Source organism: Hippocampus zosterae, chromosome 1, assembly GCF_025434085.1.
Source record: "Hippocampus zosterae strain Florida chromosome 1, ASM2543408v3, whole genome shotgun sequence".
Lineage (NCBI taxonomy): Eukaryota > Metazoa > Chordata > Actinopteri > Syngnathiformes > Syngnathidae > Hippocampus > Hippocampus zosterae.
In genome coordinates, this window is record NC_067451.1 from 35,807,380 (window position 1) to 35,827,500 (window position 20,121).

The window sequence follows — 20,121 nt, forward strand, 5'->3', positions numbered from 1 at the left end:
CACAACAAATGTTGAACAACATAAAGTACAGTGAAACTCCTCGACCACGAAAACATGTTTGCAGAAGAAGAAATATTTCACAACAGGGGACCTATCACTATAGCAAATTTTATCTCAGGTGAAAACACACACACAACTTATAAGTGTACTCTTTATTTTTATTCCAATAGTGCATACGTATGAGCATACACTTATTTGACAGTTCATATAACCAGTATAGAAAGAAAAAAACAGGAAAGAAATTGCGAAATTTACGATCTGCATTCACTTTCACTTACTGTACATCAATTTCTTGCATAATGTCTTTACTGTGCTTCCTCCATCTTTAATTTTGATCACTTTTACCCTGTTTTCAAGCATCAGAGCTCTTCTTTTCTTAACTCCTCGGCACGCAAAGGTCCATTATTTAGCCATTTTAGCAATGCAACGTTCGTGCTGCGTCTGAAACTAAGGACCGCAGACGCAGCACTCAAGTCAGTGCTGCGTCTGACCTGAGTGTGGGCAGTTGTTTGCTCTCTCTCAATTTGTTTATCTGTTCTAGTGTTTTTGTATTGTTTTAAAAGTGTGTTGAATGACCTTTAAAAAAAGTAAATTCCACTAATGTTATAAAAACATGTCTAGGGTGTAATTAAAAAAAAGGGTATTTATTATTATTTTGTGAGCTTTCATTTATCAAGTAGGGGGAATTGCTGAAATTATTAAAAATCAAATTAGAGGCATAAGATGGGGCCACAGAGGGATGATTGCTCAAAGGATTGCTTTAATAATATTCATACAGACAGCTTGAACATATACAGAATGACAAAAGATGTTTTTTTCCCCCCTGCAAACTCCTCTTCAAGTTGTCTTGAAATGTCAAGTGTCTTCATTACTTTCCATTTGACGACAGTATTTCAAAGGTTTCATCAACAGAAAATCCTTTCTTTCCTCCATTACAGAAACATTTTGACTAGCTTCATAATGTGGAACATTAGATTGTCCTTCTGCAAGATTTCCACCTGATAGTGGTGAAAAGCACAAAAAATATTTTTTTAAATAGATAAAATAATAGTCATGTGAAATACAGTGTAGGCATTAAATCGATATTCATCACTTGGATGTGCAGTGTAAAGGGAACCAAAGAGGCCTTTTTTTTAAAAATGAGAATGAATCAGGCTTTTTTTGTTTCATTTTTGTTTTTTTCTTTTTATGTTGCCATCCGAAATGTTCCCCTTGAGAATGAAAAAAAAAAAAAAAAAAACAAAACAGAATTTTTGAAGTGTCAATCAAGCCAAGCAACCATTTTACATTTATTCAGTGCACTCATTATTTCTGTGCAGTTTTAGAGATTTGTCACTGAAAATCCAAGCACAGTTTCAGACACAAATGTACACACAGTTACGAGCAGACGAGCGCACACACGCACACACACACGCACACACACACACACACACACACACACACGAACACACACAGTCTGAGGCTGTAAGCATGTGTGTGAGAGCGCTGGGTTTTCCTCGTTAGTGAATTTGCATCATGTTACCAAAGCAACTGCATTTGCATGATGTAATGAAAGGCAACATAAAAAAGCCAAACACACATGCACACGCACTCATGGACACACACACACACACACACGCAAACACATTGGTGTCTGTCTAGCAGCTGGCATTGGGTTGACAATAGTATTTGAGTCTTTTCCTCAGACTGATTTCACAATTCTGACATGTGATCATGATAATTACCAGAAGGTAATGTTTGATTGACAGCGGTAAAATCTAGATACTGTATGAGATTATTTTGTAATGTGTGACATTTGCTAAACGCGTTAATCTGATATTCAGTTCAAGTACAGATAGTTGGTTTCATATACCATACAGAGTGTATTAACAGTGGGCGGCCGGGTAGTCCAGTGGTTAGCACGTCGGCTTCACAGTGCAGAGGTACCGGGTTCGATTCTAGCTCCGGCCTCACTGTGTGGAGTTTGCATGTTCTCCCCGGGCCTGCGTGGGTTTTCTCCGGGTATTCCGGTTTCCTCCCACATTCCAAAAACATGCATGGCAGGCTGATTGAACACTCTAAATTGTCCCTAGGTTTGAGTGTGAGTGCGAATGGTTGTTCGTTTCTGTGTGCCCTGCAATTGGCTGGCAACCGATTCAGGGTGTCCCCCGCCTACTGCCCGAAGTCAGCTGGGATAGGCTCCAGCACCCCCCGCGACCCTAGTGAGGATCAAGCGGCTTGGAAGATAGGATAGATAGTGTATGAACATTTTCATGACTTGAAATAATGTAAAATGTAATTACCCTCCAAATGAATATTATTAAGGTGAGGCACAATTTCATCTCATGCCGATTTACCCACAAAATGAAGTGTTCGGATGTGTTCAATTGTCTTATTTGTACTTGTTTGTAGTTTTATCCGCGGGATGCTAAAGGTAACGTGTGTGTGTGTGTGTGTGTGGGTGTGTGTGTGTGTGTGTGTGTGTGTGTGTGTGTGGGTGTGTGTGTGTGTGTGTGTGGGTGTTCGTGTGTGCGTGTGTGTGTGTGTGTGTGTGTGTGTGTGTGTGTGTGTGTGTGTGTGTGTGTGTGCGCGTGCGTGCGTGCGTGCGTGCGTGTCTGCGCGCAGATCAATTGTTGGGAAGTAAACATTTTATTGTGACGTCTTTCGGGAAATGAATGCAAACTGTTGAAGAGTTGGTGTGTGCGTGTGTGTGCCCAGTTTCATGCATGCATACTGCACTGCAGCAGCTTGTCTGTGTGCATCAAGTTGCATCATCCTGCCTGGGCCAAAAGGCTGCTGTGATGTAAGTGTCAGTAATACCGGCAGACTGATAAAGGGAGAGAGAGTGGAGATAGTGAGAGAGATGAAGAAGTTAGAGGGGTGGGGGGGAGCAAGCGATTTGAGCATGACTATTCGGGTAGGAGCTGTATGGCCTATAAATAATATTGCCATCAGACATTTCAATTGTCGGGTTTTAGCACTGACCAGCAATCGTGAGTCTGAAGGGCCTTACTGAAAGCTTGTCAGCCAAGACACTGCTATGAAATGCAGACAAAATACAGTTGGAAATCAATTTTGACAGATTAGTTGAACAGAAAAGGCTTTGTACACCACTGTAAAATATCTTGCTCTCCCTTGTTCAAGCCTGTGTTTTGTAATATGAAAACAATTGATGAATATAATTTTTTTTTTATTTTATGTATTATTTCATGTGACCTTGCACCGATCTGACTCAATGTAGGAGATTTTCTCGGACAAAGTTAGAGAAATGACTCGGCATACAGGAAAATTGTCTTCAATATCGGCGAGAGCGGGTCTCTGAGAGCGAACAACGGTTTAGTTGCTCCGATGATCACACACTCGGCTCCCTCTCCGCCGGTTCGAACCACAGCAGAAAAGTTATGAAAGGAAGAAGTAGAACAACAAAATATAGGAGCTGCTGGAAAGGCAGCCACTCTGGTGGCGCCATTTTGCAGTCAAAATAACAAAAATAACACAACACAACACATAGGACACAGACAGTCGTGCAATCGTCACCACTTTTCTGCATACATTTTGTTGTCTGAAGCAGTTATAGATGAAAGAGGAGAGGATCAAAGTGTCCTTTCACCAGTGGATCAGAGACGTCATGCTGAAAATGTGCACACATCTGCTACAAGCTAAGTTTTGAAAGCAAACACGAAGCTGTAGCGTCCATTGACAAAAAGAGATTGGTTCACTTCTCCTGTACCACGTAATCCACTTCAAACTCCAAGCCGCGACTCCCAGTTCCAAATCCGCATCGGCGCTCCGCGCTAGCTCCTTTCTTCTCATCGTCGGCTTCTCAAGCCTTACATCCATCCCGCTGCAGACCGTTCAACAGCACCGATCTCTCCGCTGAACAAAGCAGCTCTGTGAAAAATGCTGCCCATTACAGGCGCAAGACACAAGCGCCCCGGGACTGTCCAGCAACGACAGTCAACTGGCGCCGACATTCCTCCCAGTCAAAAACAGTGCTGGTATACCCATGCTACCGAGAAGGCGCAACCACCAAGCACAGAGTCTCCTCCTTGATGAATGTCGTGGCCAAAAAATGCTGAAAAAGGTCCACATCAGGTCCATACGACATAACAACAAACACAAAGTGACAAAACAAACACAAAAACAACAACAACAAAAAAGCAAGGCTCATGAGAGCACTTGCCGACGGCTGCCTACTCGGGCGCCATCTTGACTTCAAAGCGACTTGACTACAATACTTGTAGGTATTGTGTTCTTTTGGTGATGAGTGGGGTTTAGTTATGTGTTGTGGCCAAGAAAATATAGGAAAATTTTAAAAAATAAAATAAAATAGGTTTTATTTAAAATAAACAAAAAACCATCATGCCGAAAGTCATCTCGGCTTGGGTAGGCTGCAGGTTATTTGTGACCCGAATGAGGACATGCGTCATCGGAACTTGATCCATACCAATGAAAATGAGATGAAATTCATTTCCCACTCCGCTCTTTGTTTGTTGCACCGACTCAAAAGCAAATACAATGAAAAGGCCCTAATAATCTGATTAGTGTCACTTGCCCCTTTTCCAACTAATTCTTGTTTCAACTTTTTCTCAGGTGTTCCCACCCCAACGGAGGAGGTCCTGCACCACACACTTAACATGTTGGTCCGTGAACGCAAGATCTACCCGACACCTGACGGATATTTTATCGTAACTCCACAAACCTACTTCATCACTCCAAGTCTAATCCGAACTAGCTCCAAGTGGTACCACTTAGATGAGCGATCCGCTGACCGGCACCAACAGCAGCAACATCAGAATCAGCAGCAGAATCAGCAGACTCAGTGTACCTCTCCTCTCTCTGGCACCATCACTCCATCCACTTCTGGCGGCGTGCGAGATCGAAGTCACCCGAAATCCAACCCGAACCACGGTGGGGGAGGCGGAATTGTGGATTCCTTTTTCAACAACACCTACCGTGGAGACGAGACCCCCAGTCACCACACAACTCTGCAGCTCAGATCCACCAAAGACCACCGGGAGGCATATTCGTCCCCGCACTCTCCACAGTCGCCTCCTCAGCCAGCGGGAGGCAACACCGAAAAGAGCCGCAGCACCCTCGGGTTCCCCTTCAAGACGGACACGCTCACAAAGCATCGTGGAGGAGGAGGAGGAGGTGGAGGAGGGGCTGGTGAGCTCGAGAAGCAGCCAGGAAGTGGTACAGCAAGTCGTAAGTTTGGATTGAAGCTGTTCCGTCTGAGCTTTAAGAAGGACAAGACCAAGCAGCTGGCCACCTTCTCTGCACAGTTCCCCCCCGAGGAGTGGCCCCTTCGTGATGAAGAGACACCCAGCCAGCTCCCGCGTCACATAGAGATGGAGATTATCCGCAGAATCAACCCCGATCTCACTGTGGAGAACCTTGCCCGGCATACGGCAGTCATGAAGCGCCTTGAGGAGGAGCGTGCACAGAGGAGCAAGGCATCATCAGCCAATCACAGTTCAAGGAGCAGAAGGAGTGGGGGAAGACATAGGAAGCAATCTCAGACCAAACTTAGCCGCTCGCATAGTAAGACAAGGGTGACTCGGGGTGAGCAGAGCGAGAGTTCCCATTTGGAACTAACGGACAGGGACTATAGAGCTTACTCATCATCACTGGCTCGGTCACCGAGGGAACATGCCCTGGCCATGGAGCGACAGCGGACGCGTCTTCATCTGGCACATAGCAACCCGAACATCCTTGACTCCTCCCACCTACCGGTCACGCCAGAATGGGATGTGTCCGGAGAGCTCGCCAAACGACGGACAGAAATGCCTTTCCCCGAGCCGAGCCACGGACCATCGGCGCACCACTCAAAAGTCCACCGCTCACACTCGCACACGCAGGAGAGGAAGTCGAGGAATGAACGCAGTGACAAAGCCAAGGAACGCTCCAGATCTATGGAAAATTCTAAAGGACCTCTTGGAGCCGGTTTAATTGGACCACCGGGTTACTACGATGATCGAAGCCGTTACTACACCGACGACGGAACCTTACGAGCTAATCAGAGCTCTTGTCACTATCCTCATGCCACTCCTCCCTCGGCCAAGCAGCCTGGGGAATCGCTCGTATTAGATGGCGGCAGGAGTTTAGAGAAATGTAAGAGTCGGGACAGTCTGCCAGCGTACTCTCCTAAACCACAGCACAACTCTGTCCCTCCTGATGGCTACTTCCAGTGCTCCGGTTCGTCTGAGGCTGTGCTCACAGCTCCAAGCCCTCTGGGAACTCTTGGCAAAAGTAGCCAGGATGGGTTAAAATTGGGCTTCGCTGACAGGCAAACAGAAAGGCAAACACCACATCCTCCAGAAATGAAGGAAGACTTTTCCAAAGTGGGACCTAAAGGTGGCAGCCTGCCTCCAATACCTCTCTCGATGCCAGATCCTCCCGTTTCAAATGCGCGACCTCCCCACAGTGCCTCCTGTGGTCAAGAAAAACGTAAGGAGATTTTTAGTAAAGATACACTCTTCAAACCACCTCCTAGCCTTCCGTTGCCAGGATACAGCTCCTTGAGGAAAACCCCTGTCCTTACCTCCAACACTCTGTCTTCATCCTGCGATGCACTTGATTCCCAGGAGGCCTTCGATGCGCCAAAACCTCTGGTTGCGACTCCCTCTGTTCCCATACAAGGGAGTGAACCCACAACCAGTGCTGCAGAGGCCTCCTTTGACTATTACAATGTTTCAGATGATGACGAAATTGAGGAGGGAGGAACTAAAAGTCGAGGGGAGGACGGCAAAACTGGCGGAGGTGGTGTTGGAATGGGAGGCGGTGGAGCAGGCACCATGCAGTGGCTCTTGGAGCGAGAGAAGGAGAGGGATCTACAGAGAAGGTTTGAACGAACCCTCACCTTCCCTGGTGCTAAAGAGAACCTTCCGGAACCCAGTCAGAATCACCACTCGGCGCACTCTGCTAGACTGGACAGTATGGACTCCAGCTCCGTGACTGTTGACAGCGGATTCAATTCGCCAAGGTAAGTGTTGGCATGTGTGTACATGCAGTAACATTGTTTTCTGATTATGCCATTGGAATAGCCGCACATTTATACAGTGGAACCTCGAGTTATGAGCGTCCTTCTTTATGAACAATTAAACAAATTATTTACGAAATACAAAGGGTTTCGTCATAGACGAAAGGATGGATCTATGCTGCACAACCATCATTGGAAACATGCATAACTGATAAGTCGTTCTATCCTTGTGTGGCCTAAAATCCATTGCATACGTAGACGGAGGTTCTGCCTCCACATCCTCGATCTGCTAATCATAAATGATTGACGCGGTAGACTCATGGAAAGCTCAAATAATTTCATTTTTGTCATTATGTATGTCAAATTATTGAACTGTAGCGTATATTTAATTCGTAAACAAGTGGTTAATGTCACTGTAATCATGTCAAATTAGCCGCCTGTGCATGTTATTGCACGGCGGAAGTTCCGACTACATACAATACATTGCCCCAACAGTAGATGCCAGCAGCAGCTGTGTTTTTATGAACGGACGTGGGAGGAGGTCCCACGTTGAACTTTTGCAAAACAAGTAAACAAAGCGCTTCACAGTCAAAATGGCTCCTGAGAAAAGGGAAACTGCAAAAGCGCTTATCATAGATGAGCAGAAAGATCTGTGCTCTTCTTCTCGCATTGTATAACCAGCCTCTGCATCACGCAAGGCAAGGTGGACACCCGGACTGTGTCGATGTTGTTGTTTTGGTATTTATGAGGCTGACGAACGTGAGAGCTCACTGGTGATAGTGTGGGCAGCACAACCACAAATGATCAGAAGTAATGTGTAGCAAATTAAAGGCCCACCTCCACCCCTGAAAATATCACCATCAGCCTTTCCATGGCAATTAGTGCTCTATAACATATTTTTTAAAAACCCCAAAACATTGTTGTCTCGTTATGGCTCATGCAATGTGCATATTGCAGAAACATGCAATAATTTCATACTTTGAATCAGATGCAACATCAAATTTGTATCGCCATCCAATAGGAGAACAATAAATAGGGACATGTATACAGTGTGTGCATATATAATCCCCTTTACCACCAAAAGTTCCAGTAACATTTATTTCCAGGAAACACAAAGCTCCTGTGGACCAAGTGGTTTGCAACTCATAGTTTTTGGTAGTTCAAGCAAATGAGACGGATGCTGTATTCAGGGGGAATTGTTGTGTTACTTGGTCACTCATACCCGATGGCTTTTAAACATCATTGCGGTTAACAGCAAATACTTCAGTGACCTTTAAAGGGTATAAATATTATATATATATTGCGCGTCGTCCCGCACGCAGTCTGTCCTTCCGTCTGTCCCTTTTCAAAACGTACCTACTTCACCGCGCCGCTCCGCACCGACACTGCGCCGCTCAGGCAGTGGCTCACTATGATCGCGCGGGCATCTTAGCGAAAAAATGTTGTCTACCCACAAGCATTGCAATAAAATTGTTAGTTATTTAGTAGAGCTAAACATCTCTTTAGTTTCGCGATAAGCAATGAAGATGAACAAAAAGTTGAAGAAAGCAACAACACTTTTGTGGGCCGAAGGCCCACCTTACCAGCCTTCCGCAGGAACTAGCTGATGAGCCGCCCTCCGGGCGGCGAACCACCACCTTACCAGCCTTCCGCAGGAACTAGCTGATGAGCCGCCCGGAGCTGTCAAACTATCAAAATATTTAATCAAATTAAAAATGCAAATGTCATAAATAACTCTAATTAACTCAAAATTAATCGTGATTACTCACACATTTTTTTATCGCTTCTGAATTTCCTTTTATATTTTTTTTGTCCTATTTTTCCCGTTTTAATGCTCTCATCAAAATGGAATCATGGATCAATTTTCTACATGCAAAATGCAAATATCTAATGAAACAACGATTTTCAATTTTACATGAGAATTTTTCACTTGGAGCAGTTATTCACACAATCTCTCACACGGTATTACTGTCCATCAACAACAGTGAAAAAATATTTTGTCACACAACAGCTGCTTTAACAGCTCTTTTTAGGGAATCAAAACAGAGCAATATAAATTTATAAAGTGCACATTTAAGGTAAACTAGTACTCAGCCTGTAGTGGATTTAAGCCATGGTTGCATATTTCGTTTTTCTCAAATTTGCTTTGAACACAGCAGTCAGGCTATGTTGATTCTGTTGGTCCTTCTTGCACAGAAGTCTCTCTACGGTTTTGTGTAGACATCATTTCGGACGACTACACTTGTTTCGAGGCACAACACAACACTGGAGAAGTTTTATTTTCAGTGTGTTCGCTACGACTGCCCCGCTGAACTCTTGACGTGCCTCAGCTCACAGTCACTGTCAGACGAACACAGAGAAGCTCCACCCCCATTATTTATATGGACACGGAACGCGGTAACCTTCCACACAAAATAGTTCCAAACAAGTAACAATCGCATCAGTGGCATACATCATACTCAACAGGCTACCTGCTCTTGATTCACCAGAGGCTCATCAACCTAGTCTCTTATTTCTCTCCCGAAACAGTGTCTTCTCCCGCTTGGTGTACCTTAGCCTTCTCCGCTACGTACAATCACTGTACACAGCTTGTATTGGAGGCTCTCGCTGGCAATCCGTAATAGAGTTCTTCGATGCAATGCGAATAATTTCAGCTTGAGTCGAGCTGTGGACAATGTTGACAGGCTTGCATGCTGTAGCCATACATTTAGCTATGGTTTCAGCAAATTTGTTCTCCCTCGTGTCATCCATTTTCTTCGCTTTGAAATGATCCATAGCTGTCTGTCTTAGACGAAGGGGCCTAGTACTCACGTCAGCTGTGTGCTTGGCCATTAAGTGGTATTTCAGACTCAACGTGCTATGATGATAGCTCAGTTTACGACTGCAAAACATCCAGATAACTTTGGTCTTTTCAGTGGAGCAATCTGGCAACTTTTAAAAGTAAACTTTCCATTCATAAACTCTTTAAGTTATCAGTTTTCGGTGTGTCGCGCTGCCGTGGCAGGCAAAACAGACATGGGCTGGGACTTCTGCAGAGCGCTTGTTGTTTTGTTTCTGGTTTATTTATAGAGCAACGTAAATCCGCTGTGACGTGTGCCGCGTTAATCTTGCGAGAAGAAATTTAATCACGTTAAAATTCATTTAAATATAATTAACGATAAAAACACGCTAAACTGACAGCTCTAACATTATATATATATATATATATATATATATATATATATATATATATATATATATATATATAAAACAATGACAATAAAACAAATGACATGCCGGCTCAGACGTCGCCCGGCCAAACAAGGTCTGCGTCAGGTGCTGGGGAACCAGAGCACCTTGATGAAAAATGGGCTACTGGAACAAAGCGGAGATAGGCGAGATGCGAAAACATGGCTCTGTTGGAATGCTACTACTCAAGCAACCCTAGTCAGAGGGGGTACATGCAGAGAACGTGGGCTAAATGGTTACCTCGAAACAATGCAGGTTCCATGGTGAAGGGCCCCAGGCTGCCAGATCAGAGGAGGAGGTCATACAAGAGATTGGGAGGCAAGCCCCAATGAATGCAGAATATGAGATTGGGTGGCCAGCCCCAATGAATGAAATGCTGAGCGAGGCAGCAACTGACCTGAAAGCTAAGATCATGGCGAGAATGAAAGCTGGGCAACCTAGAAACCGATTACAACGGCTATGTGAAGTACCACCTGAAAGTCTCATAGAAAGTGTGAATGCAGCACTGAGGGCGATCCCTACTGTAACGATCACAGAAACCAATGAGCTGATATACGCTTCAGCATCAGTGATCCTGGAGACTCTGGGCTATAAGAGCAACCATGGAAGCCATGCGATACGTTACCCACCATGGACGGTTGGAGGCTAAGATCAAGACGGCCCGGAAAGATGTGAGTCAATTGACGGAGGCCCAGAGAGGTGTGATGAAAAGGCTGATACCCGAGAGGTACATCCAGATGACCATACCTGAAGCACTCGAAACTGCCAAACAAAGGCTCCAAGCCTTGTCCAGTCGCCTAAAGCGGTACACGAAAGAGAATGAGGCCAGACAACCTGACAATTCGCAACACAACCTGCGAAAGTGTACGCTCAGTGGCAGGGTCCTAACAACAGAGCTGACCCACCAAGACTGGAAACTGAAAGGTACAGGAAAGGCATATGGGAGAAGGAGGTTGCACATAACAGCAGTGCACAATGGCTGGTGACCCTGAGAGAGGAGCACAGCAACCTCCCTGAACAGAACCCAGTTACCATAACAGTGGCAGACATACAGGAAAGAGTCTCAGATATGAAGAACTGGACAGCACCAGGCCCGGACATGGTCCACACCTACTGGCTAAAGAAACTCACAGCACTCCATGAGCGCCTAGCAGTACAAATGAACCAGCTGCTGAGGGATGGGACTCACCCAGAATGGCTAACCGAAGGGCGAACGATCCTGATCATGAAGGATCCCTCGAAGGGTGCAGCCCCATCCAACTATTGGCCAATAACCTGTCTCTCCACAACATGGAAGCATTGGAACACATGGATCAATACATGAACGAAGCACAGAAGGGCATTGGTAGAGATACCAGAGGAGCCAAACATCAGCTCCTGGTTGACAGAACAGTCGCACAAGACTGCAGGTCCCGACGTACCAACCTGTGCACAGCTTGGATTGATTACAAGAAAGCCTATGACTCGATGCCACATACATGGATCACTGAATGCTTGGAGTTGTATAAGGTGAACAGGACCCTAAGAGCCTTCGTTGCGAACTCGATGGATGTGGATGTGGAAAACCACACTTGAAGCCAATGGCAAGCCACTTACCCAAGTGTCCATCAAATGTGGCATATACCAAGGTGATGCACTCTCCCCACTGCTGTTCTGCATAGGACTGAACCCCCTAAGCCAAGTAATCACCAAGACAGGCTATGGATACCGCCTCAGAAATGGAGCTACAATCAGTCACCTCCTCTACATGGATGACATCAAGCTGTATGCTAAGAGCGAAAGGGACATAGATTCCCTGATCCACACAACCAGGATCTACAGCAGCGACATCGGGATGTCATTCGGGCTTGAGAAATGTAGTCGGATGGTGACTAAGAGAGGAAAGGTAGTCCGCACTGAAGGGGTCTCACTCCCTGAAGGAACAATAGCAGACATTGAGGACAGCGACCTACCTCGGTATACCACAAGCCAATGGAAACCTCGAACTGGCAACAAGGAAAGCGGCTACGGCCAAATACCTCCAGCGAGTGAGGCAAGTCCTAAGAAGCCAGCTCAATGGCAAGAATAAGACCCGGGCAATAAACAGCTATGCCCTGCCAGTGATCAGATACCCTGCAGGAATAATAAGGTGGCCAAAGGAAGAGATTCAGACCACGGACGTTAAGACCCGAAAGCTCCTAACCATGCATGGAGGGTTCCATCCCAAATCCAGCACCCTGAGACTGTACGCAAGCCGAAAGGAAGGAGGCCGGGGACTAGTGAGTGTGAGAGCCACTGTCCAGGATGAAACATCCAAGCTCCATGAATACATCAAGGAGAAGGCTCCAACGGATGACGTACTCAGAGAATGTCTCAGACAATGGGGAACAGAAGATGAGGCGCTGGAAGAGGGACCATCATGGGAGGACAAGCCCCTACACGGGATGTACCACCGGACCATAACTGAGGTGGCTGATCTCAAGAAGTCCTATCAGTGGCTAGAGAGGGCTGGCCTGAAGGACAGCACAGAGGCACTCATCCTGGCTGCTCAGGAGCAGGCCCTGAGCACCAGAGCCATTGAGGCCCAGATATACCACACCAGACAAGACCCACGGTGTAGGTTGTGCAAAGAGGCACCTGAGATTATCCAACACATAACTGCAGGGTGTAAGATGCTGGCAGGGAAAGCCTACATGGAACGCCATAACCAGGTGGCTGGCATAGTCTACCGAAACATCTGTGCGGAGTATGGACTGGAAACCCCAAGGTCAAAATGGGAAACACCTCCGAAGGTGGTGGAGAATGACAGAGCGAAGATCCTGTGGGACTTCCAGATCCAGACTGACAAGATGGTAATGGCGAACCAACCAGATATCGTGATCATAGATAAAGGGCAGAGGAAAGCCGTTGTAGTGAGTCGCCGCTTGGAATTGAAATGGATTTCCATGGGACAGGAGAAGTGAACCAATCTCTTTTTCCGTCAATGGATGCTACAGCTTCTTGTTGACTTTGAAACTTAGCTTGTAGCCGACGTGTGCACATTTTGAGCATGACGTCTCTGATCCACTGGTTAAAGGACACTTTGATTCTCTCCTCTTTCATCTCAAACTGCTTCAAAAAACAAAGCGTGTGACGGAAAAGTGGTTCGGACTGCACGACTGTCCGTGTTTTATGTTATGTGTTGTGTTTATTATTTTACTTTATGTTAACTGTTTTGTAAAGCGCTTTGTTACAGCTGCCGCTGTTGTGAAAGCGCTATATAAATCAGCATGTATTGTATTGTATTGTAGTGGATGTAGCGGTCCCAAGTGATGGAAACATCAGAAAGAAGGAACACGAGAAACTCGAGAAATACCAAGGGCTCAGAGAGGAGCTGGAGAGAGCCTGGAAGGTAAAGGTGACAGTCGTGCCTGTGGTGGTCGGAGCACTCGGGGCAGTGACCCCCAAACTAGATGAGTGGTTGCAACAAATCCCGGGATAAACATCGGACATCTCAGTCCAGAAATGTGCAGTGCTGGGAACAGCAAGGATACTGCGCAGCACCCTCAAGCTTCCTGGCCTCTGGTAGAGGACCCGAGCTGAATGAGGGACGGACACCACCCGAGGGGTGAGATGAGGATTTTTATAGCGCTGAAAATTATTTTGAATTACAAAGATGTTAGAATTAAATAAATAACACATTTACTGTAACTCCTTTGTTTTTTGTGCATAACTGAAGTGTTTTGGGAACTTAAAAAGAAAAAAAAAATACATGAACGCTATGACTTTGTCATTGGTCGAGGGCACGGAAGCAGTACTTGTGCATCCCGCTGCAAAGTCTTTCAGCTTTCATGACACAATTCAAGGCTAAAAATAGATTCACTTCAGGGCTACGTATACATTATGGCAGCACAAAACGACCCCAAAGTGACCGAGCTTGTTTCCTGTAATGTCTTGTTTCGCGGATCCGATCAATGATGTCCTTGATAGATTGCGCAAGATATAACATTTCACTCAACCAGCGATTTTGCATGAAATTCAAAATATAGATCATTTTCTTCCAGAAGCCAGGGTATTATGCCAGTGCCATATCTGATTACTGGCAGGGCGTCGGTGTTAATGGCCTGGATCTTATTCTGCCGCTCAACTGACGGTTCAGGACCTACCTCACCCTTCTTTGGTATTTGACTGTGTCCACCCTCATGGTATCTATTTGGAATTCCAAAGTATGAAGGACAGCTACAAGTCCCTCACATGTGCTACTCTGCCCTCCGGTAGTTCAATTCGGTTCGGTTGTGATTATCTTCTGTCGCGTAGATGGCATTCCGATGTCATTGCTGTACAGTGTTCCCTCGCTACTTCGCAATTCACTCATCGCGGTTTAAGATTAAGAAAACCTTTATTAGTCTCGCAATGGAGAAATTCCAGATTCACAGCAGCAAAGTTATGAAAGGAAGAAGTAGAACAACAAAAAAATAGGAGCTGCTGGAAAGGCAGCCACTCTCGCGGCGCCATTTTGAAGTCAAAATAACAAAAATAACACAAGACAACACATAGGACAGAGACAGTCGTGCAATCTTCACCACTTTTCTGCATACACTTTGTTGTCTGAAGCATTTCAGTGCATCGCGGATTTTTCAAAGGACGAGATGCAGCGAAAGTCAGCAAAACATATACAGTACATGTTTACATTTCCTGTGTTTTGTTATTTGTACACTAACCTAAGTTATACATCTTATATATATATAAATTTATAACATTAAGTAAAGTTAATTCCGACGAACATTCACTTCTACATGCATGTATACCATAAAATTTGGCCTGATAAATATATATATACAGCAGTGGGGGACAGCGCATCTCCTTGGAATATGCCACATTTGATATTCAGCTGTGCAACTGGCTTTGATCATCACATCAAATCTTTTCAGTAACACACATTTTTTTAATTGATTTCATGCCCTTTTTGTCGTAACAACCCCTGCTTTATATCAACAGACAAAAACAAAATAGCATTTAAAACAAATTCAAGGTGGAATAACTGTTGTATTGTATTAGGGCATTTGATAGGTAAATCATTCATAACCTCATCATAACGGCAATGGCAGTTTATTCAGAAAACTCAAAGCTCTTGGGGACGCAAAATGGACCTGCTCATAAAAGTGTTGAAATATCAAATGTATTCACATGTTTTTCTTTTACATTGAAAACTATCTTTTCAATAATTTTAGACTATAGAGTTAGTCTAATAACTCATAACCTTGATTTGGAAGCCATGATTTTATTTCCAAAAAAAGAGATAAATAGCTAGACGCAAAACACGCGGTGTTCTATATCTAAATTAGTTGAGGATGAGGTCAGTACAGCCTTGAATAGGTCAAGAATTCACAAGACCGATTTAGATTTTATCGAAAACAACGAGTTTTAAGCACAAAAACGAGCACAGTGTAACCAAACCGGCACTACCTGCCGACCTGCCCCACTTGTAACTGAGCACAACAGATTGACCACGAGCATCGATTCCACTGAGTTGATTTTTACAACTAAGCTACAGACCAGTGCGATGTGCATTTTGCATGGAAGTTATCCACATTCAGTGCACCGGTTGTCAAGAAGACTTTTAGGTGAGGTCGATAGCCTTGAATCAAAGACAAAAGAGGAATAACGAGTCAACAAAACACTTTGAGTCAATGTCGCCAGTAATATTCATTCATTCACCTTCCGAGCCGCTTGATCCTCACTAGGGTCGCGGGGGGTGCTGGAGCCTGTCCCAGCTGTCCTCGCGCAGTAGGCGGGGGACACCCTGAATAAGTTGCCAGCCAATCGCAGGGCACACAGAAACGAACAACCATTCACACTCACACCTAGGGCACATATCACGTACTGACGGCACCTCCAACACTCCTCCCTTGAGCTTGTATCGCCCAAGTAACGCTCGGCCTTTCTAACGCAACACTGGTAGAGCGGCTCTCGTTCTACAGAGCCAAGTGACATCTGTTCGGAGCAGTCTGAATGTGATATGAAAATTTGGCTGTTGGCTTGAAAGCGCACAGCGGCACTCAACTGCAAACTTCTCTTGCCGACTTGAAGAATGCATGTGAATAAAACTCACTTAGCCATAGTGATGTCCGGTGCCGAAATAGAAGAACCTTTCAACTGGACCACATTCGTTTGATGTGGCAGTGCTTTCGTAAACTAATGCACATCAACTTTACTCACCTTCAAAAAGTGACAACCTACAAAGTGCACACGTTTTTCCGCTCGCACATTTCCACACACTAATTAGGTTTGGGGAACAGATTGCCACCAGAAACAACATATGAAATATTTAAATCAGATGATGATTTGACATGTTGACGCCCACGTGCAGCATGGTTGAAGATTTATCGCCACATTCGCTGTGTGCCAATCATATAAGCATAAGTATGAAAAGAATGCAAATTATTTTTTTCATATAAATAATTGATTTTGTTAATTCAATTTTTCTATTTCATTCTTAGAGATGTAAGTGTTCATTCAATTTTAGAGATAATGTACATTTTGTAGTAGGATGAGTGGGGGAACAAAAAATTATCACTCCACCATAACTTGTGACGCAGCACGATTTTATGGCTTGTTCAAAATTTGACATGGCTTGACTTCCTTGATCCTCCATGATGTCTTGGGAGTTGCCTGATTGCTGGTTAAAGTCAATGAGCAATAAATAATAGCTTCATTTATATATATATATATATATATATATATATAAATCTCATCTCACCCCTCGGGTGGTGTCCGTCCCTCATTCAGCTCGGGTCCTCTACCAAAGGCCAGGAAGCTTGAGGGTTCTGCGCAGTATCCTTGCTGTTCCCAGCACTGCACATTTCTGGACTGAGATGTCCGATGTTGTTCCCGGGATCTGTTGCAACCACTCATCTAGTTTGGGGGTCACTGCCCCGAGTGCTCCGACCACCACAGGCACGACTGTCACCTTTACCTTCCAGGCTCTCTCCAGCTCCTCTCTGAGCCCTTGGTATTTCTCGAGTTTCTCATGTTCCTTCTTCCTGATGTTTCCATCACTTGGGACCGCTACATCCACTACAACGGCTTTCCTCTGCCCTTTATCTATGATCACGATATCTGGTTGGTTCGCCATTACCATCTTGTCAGTCTGGATCTGGAAGTCCCACAGGATCTTCGCTCTGTCATTCTCCACCACCTTCGGAGGTGTTTCCCATTTTGACCTTGGGGTTTCCAGTCCATACTCCGCACAGATGTTTTGGTAGACTATGCCAGCCACCTGGTTATGGCGTTCCATGTAGGCTTTCCCTGCCAGCATCTTACACCCTGCAGTTATGTGTTGGATCGTCTCAGGTTCCTCTTTGCACAACCTACACCTTGGGTCTTGTCTGGTGTGGTATATCTGGGCCTCGATGGCTCTGGTGCCCAAGGCCTGCTCCTGAGCAGCCAGGATGAGTGCCTCTGTGCTGTCCTTCAGGCCAGCCCTCTCTAGCCACTGATAGGACTTCTTGAGATCAGCCACTTCAGTTATGGTCCGGTGGTACATCCCATGTAGGGGCTTGTCCTCCCATGATGGTCCCTCTTCCAGCGCCTCATCTTCTGTTCCCCATTGTCTGAGACATTCTCTGAGTACATCATCGGTTGGAGCCTTCTCCTTGATGTATTCATGGAGCTTGGATGTTTCATCCTGGACAGTGGCTCTCACACTCACTAGTCCCCGGCCTCCTTCCTTTCGGCTTGCGTACAGTCTCAGGGTGCTGGATTTGGGATGGAACCCTCCATGCATGGTTAGGAGCTTTCGGGTCTTAACGTCCGTGGTCTGAATCTCTTCCTTTGGCCACCTTATTATTCCTGCAGGGTATCTGATCACTGGCAGGGCATAGCTGTTTATTGCCCGGGTCTTATTCTTGCCATTGAGCTGGCTTCTTAGGACTTGCCTCACTCGCTGGAGGTATTTGGCCGTAGCCGCTTTCCTTGTTGCCAGTTCGAGGTTTCCATTGGCTTGTGGTATACCGAGGTAGGTCGCTGTCCTCAATGTCTGCTATTGTTCCTTCAGGGAGTGAGACCCCTTCAGTGCGGACTACCTTTCCTCTCTTAGTCACCATCCGACTATATTTCTCGAGCCCGAATGACATCCCGATGTCACTGCTGTAGATCCTGGTTGTGTGGATCAGGGAATCTATGTCCCTTTCGCTCTTAGCATACAGCTTTATGTCATCCATGTAGAGGGTGACTGATTGTATCTCCATTTCTGAGGCGGTATCCATAGCCTGTCTTGGTGATTACTTGGCTTAGGGGGTTCAGTCCTATGCAGAACAGCAGTGGGGAGAGTGCATCACCTTGGTATATGCCACATTTGATGGACACTTGGGTAAGTGGCTTGCCATTGGCTTCAAGTGTGGTTTTCCACATCCTCATCGAGTTCGCAACGAAGGCTCTTAGGGTCCTGTTCACCTTATACAACATTCAGTGATCCATGTATGTGGCATCGAGTCATAGGCTTTCTTGTAATCAATCCAAGCTGTGCACAGGTTGGTACGTCGGGACCTGCAGTCTTGTGCGACTGCTCTGTCAACCAGGAGCTGATGTTTGGCTCCTCTGGTATCTCTACCAATGCCCTTCTGTGCTTCGTTCATGTATTGATCCATGTGTTCCAATGCTTCCATGTTGTGGAGAGACAGGTTATTGGCCGATAGTTGGATGGGGCTGCACCCTTCAAGGGATCCTTCATGATCAGGATCGTTCGCCCTTCGATTAGCCATTCTGGGTGAGTCCCATCCCTCAGCAGCTGGTTCATTTGTACTGCTAGGCGCTCATGGAGTGCTGTGAGTTTCTTTAGCCAGTAGGTGTGGACCATGTCCGGGCCTGGTGCTGTCCAGTTCTTCATATCTGAGACTCTTTCCTGTATGTCTGCCACTGTTATGGTAACTGGGTTCTGTTCAGGGAGGTTGCTGTGCTCCTCTCTCAGGGTCACCAGCCATTGTGCACTGCTGTTATGTGCAACCTCCTTCTCCCATATGCCTTTCCAGTACCTTTCAGTTTCCAGTCTTGGTGGGTCAGCTCTGTTGTTAGGACCGTGCCACTGAGCGTACACTTTCGCAGGTTGTGTTGCGAACAGCCTGTTTATTCGTCTAGCCTCATTCTCTTTCGTGTACCGCTTTATAATAATAATAATAATAATACATCACATTTGTAAGCGCCTTTCACAACACTCAAGGACACTGTACAGCCAAGACCAATAGTAAAACACAGATAAAATAATAAATAAAGAAAGATTTAAGGCGGGTAGGCAAGTCTGAATAGGTGGGTTTTGAGCTGGGTTTTGAATAAGGAAAGAGAGTCAATATTACGAATGTTGGGAGGAAGTGAGTTCCAGAGTTTGGGGGCAGAGCGACTGAAGGCTCTGCACCCCATTGTACTGAGACAGGCAGAGGGTAGAAAAAGGTGGAGGGAGGATGAGGACCTGAGTGAGCGAGAGGGAATGGAGATTTGAAGAAGATCTGACAGATAGGGGGGCGCAAGGTTATGGATGGCTTTGAATGTATAGAGAAGTATTTTGAAGTTGATTCTAAGTTTGACAGGAAGCCAGTGGAGCTGTCGGAGGATGGGGGTGATATGATGGAAGGAGGGGGTTCTCGTGATGATCCGGGCTGCTGAATTCTGAACAAGTTGAAGTTTATGGAGGAATTTTTGATGGACACCGAAGAGGAGTGAGTTGCAGTAGTCAATACGGGACTGGACAAGGCTTGGAGCCTTTGTTTGGCAGTTTCGAGTGCTTCGGGTATGGTCATCTGGATGTACCTCTCGGGTATCGGCCTTTTCATCACAGCTCTCTGGGCCTCGTCAATTCACTCACATCTTTCCGGCCCCCTTGATCTTAGCCTCCAACTGTCTTTTCCATGGTGGGTAACGTATCTCATGGCTTCCATGGTTGCTCTTATAGCCCAGAGTCTCCAGGATCACTGATGCTGAAG

The 20,121-nt window shown here is 45.6% G+C and overlaps 2 protein-coding genes across 6 annotated transcripts in view; one reads left to right on the forward strand and one right to left on the reverse strand.

Annotated features, from left to right (window-relative positions):
• Positions 1-18,174, reverse strand: part of tmem129 (transmembrane protein 129, E3 ubiquitin protein ligase) — a 207,998-nt gene extending 189,824 nt beyond the window's left edge. The window contains exon 1 of the mRNA XM_052060000.1: positions 16,908-18,174. Within this exon, the coding sequence (XP_051915960.1) occupies positions 16,947-17,933 (987 nt within the window). The 5' untranslated portion in view covers positions 17,934-18,174 and the 3' untranslated portion in view covers positions 16,908-16,946. The remainder of the gene's footprint in view (positions 1-16,907) is intronic.
• LOC127596497 (storkhead-box protein 2-like) overlaps positions 1-20,121 on the forward strand; it is a 148,639-nt gene that overhangs the window by 126,312 nt on the left and 2,206 nt on the right. For all 5 annotated transcript variants that reach the window (XM_052059089.1, XM_052059058.1, XM_052059069.1 and 2 more), the window contains one exon: positions 4,573-6,964. In XM_052059089.1, coding sequence (XP_051915049.1) covers positions 4,573-6,964 — 2,392 coding nt within the window. The remainder of the gene's footprint in view (positions 1-4,572; positions 6,965-20,121) is intronic.